Raw genomic sequence first — 13,505 nt, forward strand, 5'->3', positions numbered from 1 at the left:
CCTCACAAAACAAGGGAAAAGACTTCGGGGTGATAAAAGAAGCAGCCTATGTCTTCTCAGCTCTGTGGCTGCAGTGGCATTTTTATCCAACAGAAGACAGAAGCATATGGGTAAAGAATTTAAAAATATCTTAGCATTTGCATCCTGCTAGAAATTTTAAGTGTTAATGATCCCATAAAAAGAAGCAAACCCATTATTTACCTGGGAAATCTTAATGTGAGACTGGCAACCTTTTGCTACAGACAGCTGAGAAACACAGTAAGGGACTTGAAGAACAAACTCAACCCCGCCCCAGGATGTTCAAGTGCGGTTATGTGGGCTAAGCCCATGTTAAAATTACACTTATGGAATATGACATCCTTTACATACAGTTACAGGAAGCTCAGGAGCAAGACCTGTCTCCCACAGATCACATTTATAGCCTCACAGGCTATTCAAAACGTAACAGAACATCATGCAAGCAGGCCACAGGCAGGTAAGTCCTAGCCTGCGTGAAAGGCACCAAATATATTCAGAGAAGAAAGGATAAACAAAATAAAAGTAGGGTCATATTCCAAAATGACTTAGCTTAATAAAAAGTAGACTGCATGTACATAAAGCAAATGAAATAAAGAGGTAACATATTTTCCTCTCCAGTATTTGCTTCATCCTCTTGCTTTCACAGACCAACAATGTTCGTTCATTAATGGAAGTTGTCTTCTTGTTATATGTGTATACAGCTCCTAGCACAAAGAGACCTCAGTGTCCAACTGAAACCTGTATGTGCTCTAGTAATACAAATAAAAAAGGTTAATAGTAATTAGAAAAGACAAAGATTCCAGAGGGGCATGACAGATTCTTAATTAGGGACCAGGGTGCCACGGTGGAATCCAAGGAGACAAGTGGAAGGTAATACACAGAGAAGCCACAGTTTAAACCACTTCTTTGTTGTTCAGGGACAGGTTCTGATTAAGATTTAATCTCTCAGGGAGCAGTTCTGGAAATCACAGCTAGTTCAATGAGGACACATGTGATGCACTGCAGATATCAAGGAGCAGAGTACATTTTCCACCATCCAGAAAAGGTGAGAATGATATGCAATGCAAATTGATGGTACCTAGCTAAATGTTACATCCTTTTTGATCAGTTTAAATCTGTGGTTTTAATCAACAACACCACAATAATAAAAAAGAGCAATGCAGAGACAGGCTGCATCATGAACAGGTATGACAGGGATGGTCTTAAAAAAATGAAAAAGGCTACCATTAGTTCATTTGGACAGGGAAATTATCTTAAGAAAATATGCAAGGAATGTGTAGAATAATGAGTTTAAAAGAAAAAAATCGCAGTTCTTTGACTGCAATGAGTAAACATGAGAAATTAATAAAAAATAGGAGACATCTTCAGTTATATGTATGGGAAATTAGCTGTTTATTTGCATTTATCTGCAGAACAAGTTGACAAAATGGGTCAAAGGAAGAGAGGTGTATGAGGTCTTAAATATAAACTGGAATCTACCAAGAGGACAATAGGAAGAGACTGAACGACAGCAGGGTTATTACATACAAATTAAATCAATCGTTTATCTAGCACAACATACAATATGTACAACATGGTTTACTATGTGAGTTAGAAGACTGTCTCAGTTACTAGAAAGCAGAAACTAATAGGGAACACAACAGCTAGCTACAAACTAGTAGGCATGTCCAGCAGACACTTAAAAATGTCCCATTCAGGAGTGTGGCTGCTCAAGTCTGAAGTTCAAAGACTCAGCCCTCAAGTATCGATACCAGGGGGAAATCCTGCATTGTAAAGAGCATTGCAGAAGAGTGCAATCCCAAAGGGAAGAGTTGTAGAGACTGTGTGATGAGGATATTGTTCTTTGCCACCACATGCTGGACCATTCTTCCCTCATCCTATTCATCCTGCCTGGAGCCTTTCACACCAGATTCCCCTCTCAGCATGAAACAGTTTTCTCTCCAGGTTTCAGAACACCTTGGACATGCAAAGCATTGCCAAAATCTAACCAGTAAAAATACTGTACATGAACAATGCAGCAAAGCTAACAAAAGGGTCCTATTGATCACATTCAGTCCCACAGCAGCTGTGCTTTGCTTCCAGCCTCTTTGACTGGTCAAGAGCAACGGATCTTCCAACGAAGCACAGTGATAAAGAGCCAAACACCTCCTGCACAAGTGCTGCAGGCTGGGGTTTGTTGCCAGGATTCACATTCAGGGATAAAAATGAGACTAAAAACATTATGAGGAGGAAGCCAGGCCATTTTCATACTAGCCTGGGTGGTGAAGCTGCAACTGTCCAACAGCTCCTGCAGGTTCTTTCCCTCCCCACCTTCTGCTTGCACCTGCACCCATGCCCAGCACAGCCCATCCCTTGCAGCATTTAGGTATCCTGCTCTGTCCCAGAACACCTGCTCTCACAAATCGCATCCAGTAGGGATGGAAAAGAAAGAGTGACTACATAGCTACACATGAGGACATCCCCTGCTTCTTGAAGCATCTATTGCTAGGTACCAATGACAGGGGCAGCACTCCTTCCACAGTAAGCAGAGTTGAGCTCAGAGGACTTGGGGATGGAGCTCCACACTCCTCCTAGCACAACAGAAGCCACACCTGCACTTTAAAGGATCGCGAAGCCCTCTGCAGTTGCCCAAACACTTCAAGAATTGCATTTTGAACTGATGGCATATTAGCAGGATACTATAATTAAACTAAAAACACAGATCGGGATTATCAAAAAAACACAGTTTTAAGATGAGGTGTCTTGATAGAGCAACAGATCTTACCATGATACTGTCTCTGTGGTACTGTAGCTCTTTAGCACTGACTCTTTCCAACCTATAAAACCTGCTGCCCACAAACTTTTCAATAATAATCCACACAGCAGTCACCATGGAATAGACAGCAATATTTTGGCTTGAGGGAACTCATGCTCTGAAAGCACAGCAGTAGGTAGCCAGGTAGATAGTAAAAGCTAGATCCAGTAAAAGACTGAAGCTCCTACAAGCCATGCATGAAGGTGCCCAAATTTACATTCCCAGGATTTACGTAGGCTCTGCACACAGTACAAAGGGGAAGGTTGGTGCCTTAAAATATGCCCTAAAATTCTTATATGCTGAGAAGGATACAGGGCCACAAAGTTAATCAAGACAGAGCAGAAGGTAAAAGCAAGAGTGCACCTATGTTCTTGACCCCATCCAGGACTTTAACAAAATAAGACTTCATCTTCTTAGTGTTCCAAACTCCAGTCATCTCCTGGACTTACGAGAGTCCTTTAAGCGTCCTTTGGAAGAACTCAAGAGTGCATCCTCTCTGAGAAGTGACATATGCCCATTTTTGATGAAATAATACCAAGCACAGAGGTTCCCTAAACCTCTTGCTTGGACACCACTACTGATGACAGCCACAGCAGCAGCTCTTAGATCCCACTGCCTTGCTCCAAAGCCATCAGCACAGCTAACTCCCCATCTGACACTCCTCTGCTGCACATCCTACATCCCCACACCAGTTCCTGTACTCTGTCCTTCCATCTGTCCCACACCCACCAGATCACACACCACCCCATCTTCCAATCCCACATTTTAGCCCTACTCTTCTACCACACAACCTTACCCCACCACCTTTTCCTTACTATTCAATGGACCACACCAACTCATAAGCCACAGCTCTGCGCTCCCTCAACTTCCACCTTGCTATAGTATCTGAAACGAGGAGCATTTCTGGTTGACTAAAGACTCCTCCAGCTCTTCTGATTTCTTCCCCTACACACATTCAGAAATGCTTGTCTGCCTGACCAGCCTTCATTAACAGTGACCTACATTCAAACACACATGTTCTGCTTTAGCTGCTTCAGTCCTTTATTGGAAATAGCCCTCAAAACCTAAGTTAGCTAAGTTTGCAAAGGAAATTTACAGTTTGGTTAAAATGCCAGCCAGGTTTGTGGCAGCCTTTATAAACTGGACCTTGAAGTCTTACACAACAACTAGAGCAACTTTCATCTGCCCTGCGAAAATGCTACTGTAAAACTGATACAGTTGTTTGAGCTCATCCTTTCAGATGTACACCTGTATTAAACAATGTTCAGGAAAACAGTAGGTTCTTTGCAGTGGAAGTACAGTACTTTTGTCACTTCTCTTGGACCCTGTTTAAATCCCCATCAAATACATAGTCTTCAAGCTGCAGCAGGAAAGGTTCAGGTGGACATCAGGAGGAATTTCTTCACAGAAAGGGTGATTAAACATTGGAATGGACTGCCCAGGGAGGTGGTGGTATCATTGTCCCTGAAGGTGTTTAAGAAAAGACTGGACATGGCACTTAGTGACATGGTCTAGTTGACATGGTGGTGTCCGGTCAAAGGTTGGACTTGATGATCTCAGAGGTCTTTTCCACAGTAACTAATTCTGTGATTCTGTGGAAGTCTATAAACTGACTCCTAGGAGGCAGGTATTCAACTAAGCCCTAAGATACAAACAAGTAAGTTAAGGGCACCAGGACAGTTTGTACAGGACTTTTGTTTTCTCAAGTTTCCATTATATTTTTATATTTCACAAAAAAAACCTACGTTAACACAGCTTTAAGAAATTGAGAATGCCACACATATAAAGTTTACAAGACTGGCAGCTGCCCCTGCAAATGCAATCAGGGTCCACTTGCAGGCTCACACTGTGACCTGAACTAAGCAGGAGTCCTACTGGAATGCACAGGAGTGTGCCTGAAGGATATATACACGTAAGAGGCTCTAGTTCCAGCTGCAGGAGCAATCTGCTTTCCCATGTTTCCCAGATACTGAGAAGTAATATTCCTAATTCCTGTGGGTTTACTTTTTTTTTGCTATTTTAAAGAAAAAGAGGAAATCAGTCAGCATGCAACCGTCATCAACCCCACACAGCACCATCAGGCTGTGGAGCTCCAGGGGTGCCAGCATTAGGTGTCCACAGGAAGACATGTATTTCCCTGAAGTCAGTGAGTGGAAAAAGCCCAGTGAAGTGCTCCAAGTGTGGGCTTGGCAAGAACTGAAGACATTCTCCTGTGAAGGGAGGCTGGTGGGGAGGGATTTTTCACCCCTTCTCACATAAATCCTGCAGCATTTCCTGTGAAGCATTGCTGTTTTGGTGCAGCGCAAGCTCAGGCTTCAGGAGTCCAATCACTCAGGGTTTGTTTACACTGGGAGAGCTCTGCTGCTAGATATGCTGGCATCGCTCCTCAGTGTGGATGTAACATATGCCAGAGAGGGAATTCCTCTGCCAGTCTAACGGTACCACTTCCCCCAGTGACATTAACAAAGCCAACAAAAGCACTTCTGTCAGCACAGCTGCACCAGTGGAGGGGGTATATGATTTTTATTGCTTTTCCCCCTGCCTCTCTCTGTGAAAATATTCCATAGGACTACCAAAGCCCTACAGTGGGGATCCTCTCCTGGGCAAGCTGCCAACATCATCCAACAGCACTCACTGCAGAGCAGGAAAATGGAGATCTGAATGAAACGCTTGTAGACAGAAGCAGTGTTTCGCAGGCCAGGAGGGGACAGGGGGCTCTGCCCACTGGGTCCCAAAGATCCATGAAAAGAAGCAGCATGTCCGAAACTTCTTGCAGATGAAGCTGGCCACCCCTCCTCAACTCCTCACCACAATGAGAGTGGTGAGGCACTGGAACAGGTTGCCCAGAGAGGTTGCAGATGCCCCATCCCTGGAAGCATTCAAGGCCTGGTTGGATAGGACTCTGAGCAACCTGGTCTAGTGGAAGGTGTCCCTGCCCACCATGGGGATGTTGGAGCTCGATAATCTTTAAGGGCCCTTCCAACCCAAATGTTTCTATGACTCCATGATTCTGGTGGTGGGTGATGGCAGTAACCACATAGTACTGAGAGATGTGGAGAGAAAATGGTTTTGCTCTATGAAGCGAAGTGAGGGAGAGCACAGGAGTGTCACACTGGCTGAGGATCCGGAAGTAAAGCTCAGCCAGCCAAGGTGCAAGACTGACACTGCTTTCATGCTGCCAGCTCACAGTATTTTTGCAATGTCATGCTGAAATGTTTTAAGGTTCCAGCTCTTCAAATCACAGACACCGTGTAATAACTAATTACAATTGTTACTTAAGGATGATTTATGTTGAATGCCCCTCAGTGGTTCAAAGCAAAATTTTAAAAATATATATGTATACATTAGGTATATATGTATATAAATATGTATTATGTATATATATAAAAATACACTTATATACATATACAATTTGCAAACTTCAATTTTGAAGCCAGACTTCTAGTTTTAGCTGAACGATGTGGTGCCCTCAGCCACTAGCATGCAGTAGTAAACAGAGTGAAGCGTGCTGATGGCATCCCCATAGTTCTTTCTTTTCTCCACACAGACATAGCATTTGGATGATGATCTGGGTAGAGTGAGTAAGGCACTCAAGGGCCAAAGAATCACCTTTTCTGCAGCCCATATTATGCACAGACATAGAAAGAACATATCTAGAAACTGTGGAAAAGACATTAATCAGAGTAAGACCAACAAAACTCCATTATTTTTCTGTATTTTCTGACAAAAACAATTTAATCACCAACGGTTTCCTTAATTGCTCCCTCTTTTCAAGGTCTGGCATGCCCTTATTTAACTCAGTCTAGACCTTTACGCATTGACAGGATCTGATTTTCAAGGAAAAAGAAAGCAAACACAGATACAAGTCCTCTATGCGTACAGGCAGACCATATTTCTCTAGACAATATCCCGGTCACCAGAACTACAGAGCCAGTGCATAGACAAGAAAAGCACAGGCATTATCCTTCAGAACATTTGTGCATCCCTGCTCTCACAAGGCAGTAAGAGTAACACGGTAAATGACAACTCTGTAACAGGACCAAACAATCCTAAGAAGCTCACAGCAACACTTAGGAGAACAGCATGTATTCAGGATAAAGGCATTCTAACAACCTTCTTTGGGTTAACTTTCCTCTGGGGCTTGGCTAGCCCTTGCAGTGCTTCCACCCTGAAGCAATAGCATTTGTAGGCACACCGGCATTCCCCAAGCATGCAGCCACAGCAGGCACAGCTGTCCAGGGCAGATTATTCTTGCCAGAAGCACAGTAATCTCCTTGGGAGGACTACTGCCAAGAGGAGAGAGCATATGCACATTAAAATGAGGATTTTGCTTCCTGCCTCTCAGGTCTAGTCCTGTGATGACCTTCTGCTGCTGCTGCAATGCAAGTATTCCCAATACCTTCTCAAGAGATAACAGTGAGCAAAGGCAAGACAGCCTTTGGGTTCAGCCAGGCAGACCCCAATAGCCTCACCTTTGGCTTCAGGGTCAGAACCATCCTGCCAGAATAACGTCCAAAATGTAGGTTGTGCAGGGCCAACTAGCACCTGGAAATTTCTACCTTGGGAGTAACATCTGCATCATTGGTGGGATGTTCACCACGATTCCCAAGCTCTGCCTGGGCTCCACAGTCAGATCGCAGCCACCGTTGCACCCTCTGCAAAGGTACTGGGCTATAAAAATCATCACTTATTATTAACTCTGGCTCCAAAACACCTTTCCTCTCTTCTTCCTTTGCAACACTTGAAATACCACATTCAGGTCACACCTTGTCATAATAGGAGAGAAGTACTCAGCCCCAATACATCCATGTGAAATCAGAGACAAGTGAACATAAATTTTCCTTTGCCTGAGCCATAGGCGCACACCCTCATCACAAAGACAAGGCTGGCGAGATGGCTGCTGCACATGGCAGCCCAAACCCTCCGTTTGGAGACTGACTCTCAATGCTTGTGCTCATACACAGCAATTCATTTGCCTTGTGAATTGCAAGGAGTTAATTTATTCCTAAATTACAATTCAGAACGCCTCATTTAGCCAAAGACCTCTATCATTAAAAAGAGAATCATATATAGATATACAAGGTACGTGTAAAAAGATCTTAATCTTTGCTGCCATCAGTCCTGATACTATCTCAATTAATAACCAAATTAATGTCAACACCAGTACCCAATCCACCTCAGGGAGAAAGAATGATGTCTCCTTCCAGCCATGCACCAAGTCTAATCCAACAAGAGAGCGATCTGTATCTGTTTTCCCGAGGCCAGCCCCGTGCTGTCCGTCTCCCACCTCAGCAATGCGGGAGCAGCAATAGGAAGCGACTGTGTTTTGGATCAGCCTCCCACACGCAGCAGAGCAGCTCCTGGGTTGTTCAGTTCTACGCTCAGTGCAATGGCTGGGGATGGTCCATTCGACAGAGGGGGGCCAGGGCGTTGAGAGACCCAGCCGCGCATCCAGCACGCTTCCCCATCCCCTGGCTTCAAAGCACTGAACCAGCTGCTCTTGTGCCCTCCAGAAGCCCCTAACAGGAGGGGAGGGGGGGTAACGGGGTGTCAAATGGCTGCTGCATCACATCCTCTGATGCATCTCCCTATTTCCCCAAACAGAACAAAGCTGTCCTCTAAATGATGCTTTCTGTCGAGCAGCTGACCAAAAATAAAAGTACAAACAAAACTTAATGGAGCGCAAAGCCTCCTATGACAAGGAAAATTCCCGCTCCAGTTCTGATCTCTGTTTACAACGTTGAAAGTGGGTCAAACTGGTCTGTGATGGAGGAATCTGTTTGGAAAATGATCTCTGTGAGGAAAAGCATCTAAGCGGCAGACAATTGCACTGCAATGCTTCCAGGGGGATCCTTTCCCCTGCCATCAAAGTAATTCAATTTTATCACACAGGGTTTAAATCCTGTAACTTGAAATTACAGCTTTTTATTCAAATTACTTGAATTCAGCAATTCCCTATCTTTTAGAGCAGATCAACGAACCAGCGTGTTTCAGTACAGACCTCTGTGCTTTGAAAAGCTAAGACATGGCTGAGTTTGGACAGGGTGGGGAAGCTGTCGTGGTTTCTGTTGATTTTATGATTTTTGGGGGTTTTTTTCATAATTGCTCTCATTTTTGTTCATTTTCAGTGTTCAGGATAAGGTTATTGAGCAGTACCATCACACTGCCTAAACCAACTGTTTTGTTTTACCCTGTCATGGTCTCTCTGAAAATGCAACAAGATGATTATGACACTAAATGGGAGCCCGAAAATAAGAGACAGTCCGTAATAACACTACTTTTCACGGTATTTTCATTCAGACATCTTGAAATCTGATAAATTTAATATCTGTCCTTTGCTGTTGTTCCAAGATAGAAGATGACTGTAATGTAAACAAATTCAGCCAAAACTTCCTGGCAAGAAGCTCTGTAGGTTGTTCTGTGCACAGACCGTACATAAATACACAGCAATCTAAAGAAAGAACATACTAACCAGGCTTGAAACCCACTAATTTGTTTTTATTGACTCAAAAAAATTCTGTTCTTTGAACTTCAAATACTTGATTCCTTTTATGGTCACACAATATTTTATTAAAAATCTTCTACTAATCACTCTCGGGGTACCCAGAGGCTTTAAAAAGCACAAAATGTCAAAAAACGTATTACTGCATTCCTGCATATATTGAATCATCTTTCTAAACTGTTTTTGAAAGAAAGAAATGCATATATAGCATCTTCTAGAAAACATCTTAAAAAAACCCAAACTTATAAACATTCCTTCATATTTATAATTTGTATTTTTTTAATGTTTTCTTTGGTTTTAGTTACTATTTTGTATTTACAGAAAAATGAGCTCTGAGTATTCAAAGTGTCTGCTAATGTCAGCTATTTATAGAAAGTTATGATCTCAAATGATTTTAAGAACTGAATCAGTCTACATCAAGACAAACTTTGAATCTTTTAGACTTCAAAAATGTCCAGTTTGAACGGGACTTTCAGGGCAAATAAGGAATAAAAGGGTTCATATTTTAAATGCACTCAGTATAAAAAAAGTAACACAATGAACAGTATTAGCAAAAAAGACTTGGAAAAAATAACATGATACAGGAAAAGATGTAACTTTTACATGGTTTTATTAACAAAAAAAAGTAAAGTATCATGGAAATAGCTCAGACTTATAATGGTAGGTGAGAGCACGAAAGATATATACTGGTATATACTATGCATATATATATATATACATAGTATATACTATGAGTCTACAGAAAAAGAATATTCACAAATTTAGAAGGAAAAGTAAGTCTCTGAGTCTCTCAGATGCATCTGTGAATTAGAAAGTGCAACGTGAATGGCCCAAAAAATACATACAGCTTCCTTCACAAAAACAAAGATCCCCTGAAAAAAAAAATTAAGAAGGATTATTTCTCCCAGACTTACAACGAAGTCAAAGCCAGAGGAGACACACTGGGTCAGCAGGGACCTTCAGGGCAGCTGCCTGTCCCAGCACCCTGCTCGATGCAGGACGAGCTCAGGGAGGTGGGAGGCTGCAAGGCGCCAGCGTTCCTCCTGTTCTGGCTTCCATCCCAGCCTGCACACCACCCGCTGCAAACCCCGTGCTGCTGCACCATGAGGTCCATGATAAGTCCCACTGACAGCTCCTTGCATGCCAGGCTGGTGTCGGGGTTGGCTGTGGGGAGCTGTGCCCCTCTGTAAACCCTCCTTTGACTGAGGGTGCTATGAAGGGACCCCCGCCCGAACATGAGAGGCGTTCCCTCCTCTGAGACAAAAAAAGAGCCTTTCATTCACTAACTGAGCTGTCCCTAATTACACTGTACACAGAAAGGCATGTTAAGTGGGAAACGCTGTTCTAACACTTATTTCTGTTGTGCTTTTTTGTTTATTTTGTTGTTCAGTAGAACCTGTTTCCCAAACTGAGTTCAGGACCCCATTTTACTAGACTTAACATCTACGGGAGGGGAAAGACCTTCTCTGCCCCAAAGTTCAGAGCCCAAAGTCCAAGAGGTACTCAGAGAGTGTGCCTGGAGCAGCACAGTGGGACAGGCTGCCAAAACCCTCCTTGGGCTTGCAGGCAAAAGAACCTGGGGGCAAGGAGGCATGGGCAGAGCCTGCCAAAGCCAGTGGATAGCCAGACGGTCCTTGTCCTCAGCCCCACATGTCACATGTATCACTGCGGATCGCAGAGCAGAATGTTTACCTGCTGTGGAGCCACAGTTTGCAGCCCAGTGTACTGGACAGCAGTTTGCACTTTATGTACCACCTCTGCGAAGCCATGGCACTTTGGAAGCAGGCACATCCTCTTCAGTTCTACTGCCCGCACAGCCACTTTGGGAGAAATGATGGCAGGGAAAAGTTGGCAGCGGCAGCAGCAGTGGCTTCAGCTGTCCCGGATAGCATTGCTGGCCACCATGGTGGCTCACACTGCCACTGACACATTGCCTCCATTCTCATCACCTCCATCACCTGCCAAGAACACTGCCGGCTCCCGTGGGGTTTCCATATCCCCATGTCATGTCCTAATTTGCTTGCAAATTCAGGGGGGCAGGAATGAGCTACTACATCCTGTAGAAGGGGATCCAGTCCAGAGCCAGGACCTCCACACTAGAATGTAACACAAAACAGTAACAACTCCAGCTGGTGGCAAACTGAAGAACCAAAGGGAGACAGCACAGTCCAGTGCCCTACTCAGCTCAAGGCACTGGTTTCAACTTTGTGGGTCTGTGGGCTACTTGAAATAGAGCCACAAAAGGTAATAAAAGCCCATTGTCAGCAGGCTCCAATGAGTAGAGTGCTTTGCCAACTGTAAAAGGTGAAAAATATGGTGTTACTTTCAAGCAAGGAGTTATCCCATCAGCATAGTAGATGACCTTCATCAATCTTCTTCTCACCACCTCGGATTGGCTCACAAGGAAAGTTTTGTCGATATGTGGGTCTCTATGTGCAGTACGTTATTGAATATCAGGTGAGACAACTGCACTGTCCCAAGTCGTGAGGCACAAATCAAAACCCTCCCCTCTAGCCGAGCTATGACAGGAATTACGTACGCACACAGAACACATAAAAGTTACCTGACAGAGTACGTTTTCTTCAAACACAACGCAGAATAGAGCTGTAATGCATTTTTTCAACCCGAAAAAAAAATGATGAGATTTTTTTCCACGGGCTACCAAACAGTAAAAGACCCAAATCACGCTAAAACACTCTTCAAGAAAACTAAGCATCAAACGCTAAAATGTCCTTCAGAGGCTGGAAGGGATGAGCTGAATCACCTCCCAAGCGAGGTGAGGCACCGGCTATTCCAGCAGTTGCGTAGACAAGTTTACAGCCGGCTCGCGGCACGCCAGAAAGGGTCCACAACCCACTCCCCAAAATAAATGCATCTCCCGTGCACACCCAGGACTTCGGTTTGGGGAGGAGTGCGTTTTTTTCCGTAAAACACTTGCAGAACCGTGGCCCTCAAGGGGAAAGCCCCTCCAGCCAAGCTGCCCGCGGCCGCTCGTCGCGGTCCCCCCGACCCTCCCGACGGGGACCGACCGCCCGCTCCGCCCCACCGCGCCCCTCGCCCCCCTCCCCGGGGCTGGGGGTCCCCCCTCCCGCGGGGGGCGGCGGCGGCGGCCGGGGCCGGGCGGGGGGCGGCGGGCCCGGCCGCACAAAGGGCGGGGAGGCGGGGGGCGCCGGGCACTTACTTTGTCTATGGTGCCCGGGAGCAGGCGCTCGAGCAGGCGGCAGAGCACCACGCCGTCCTTCAGGGAGGACTGGAGGAAGCCCTCGGGGTCGGAGATGGTCTTTTTGGGCGACTCCAGCACGCCCAAGGCGATCAGCCACGTAACGGTCTGCTCCGCCGAATTCATGGCGATGGCGGCGGCGGGGCGGGGGTCGCGGCGCCCCGCGCCTCGCGTGGGTTTTGTGTCTCCCCGGGCGGGGGCTTCAGGCGGAGGCCGGCGCCGCCCCCATGTGAATGCAGATGACGACGCCCCGGCCCCGCCGCTACAGACACATGCAGCTGCAGTGCCGCCTCCTCCCCGCCCCCCCGCCGCCGCCGCCGCCGCCGCCGCCGCCGCCGCCGCCCCATGACATCACTGGCAGCGGCGGCGGGCGGGGGCAGCGCCCGCGGAGACCCGCGCCCCGCTCCGCGCCCGCCCCGCACCGCGCCCCGGGCGCAGGCACGGCCGCCCCCTGGCGGGCTCGCGGCGCCTCCGCGGGCGCGCAGCGGGGCGTGGGACGGGCGCCGGCGGGCACCGGGAGCGGTGGGGAAAAGTTGCGGGATCCCCCGGCCCCTCGTTTCCTCCTCGGACAGCGCCGCTGCGCTGGGAACAACCCCCCGCAAGCCTTTAGCTCCAGGCTCGGGGCCACTGATTTCGAACCATCTACCTCTGGGAGCACCAGCAGAGGGTCCCGGCCCGACTGGTCGTATTAAGTCGATTTTTGCCTTTGCCCGTCGTTGTCCTGCGCAAGGAAACCCGTTAGGGAGCCTGGCCCAGTGGCCGACTCGCGGACTCGCCCCGGTGAGCGCCGTCCCCGCCGCGCGCCTCCTGGGATGCTCCATCCCCAGTGCGCCTCCCGCCAGCGTCCGCCCGGCGGTCTGCGGCACCGGCTGGGAAGCCAACGTAAATACCCATAAGGACTGTGAAAGCTAACCTGAAATCGAGTGGTGAAAGCATTCCCGTGCTTTTTATTCTGGCAAAACCCATTCCTC

General features: G+C 46.6%; 1 protein-coding gene across 3 annotated transcripts in view; it reads right to left on the reverse strand.

Annotated features, from left to right (window-relative positions):
* Positions 1–12,778, reverse strand: part of ARHGEF7 (Rho guanine nucleotide exchange factor 7) — a 127,007-nt gene extending 114,229 nt beyond the window's left edge. For 2 of the 3 annotated variants that reach the window (XM_027743406.2, XM_027743405.2), the window contains exon 1: positions 12,496–12,660. In XM_027743406.2, coding sequence (XP_027599207.1) covers positions 12,496–12,660 — 165 coding nt within the window. Of the gene's footprint in view, positions 1–12,495 lie in introns of all 3 variants that reach the window. The other variant, XR_003544974.2, reaches the window with a different exon arrangement.
* Positions 12,779–13,505: the final 727 nt, after the last annotated feature.

This window comes from Pipra filicauda, unplaced genomic scaffold (assembly GCF_003945595.2).
Source record: "Pipra filicauda isolate LSUMZ 115617 unplaced genomic scaffold, ASM394559v2 scaffold115_size4368891_pilon, whole genome shotgun sequence".
Lineage (NCBI taxonomy): Eukaryota > Metazoa > Chordata > Aves > Passeriformes > Pipridae > Pipra > Pipra filicauda.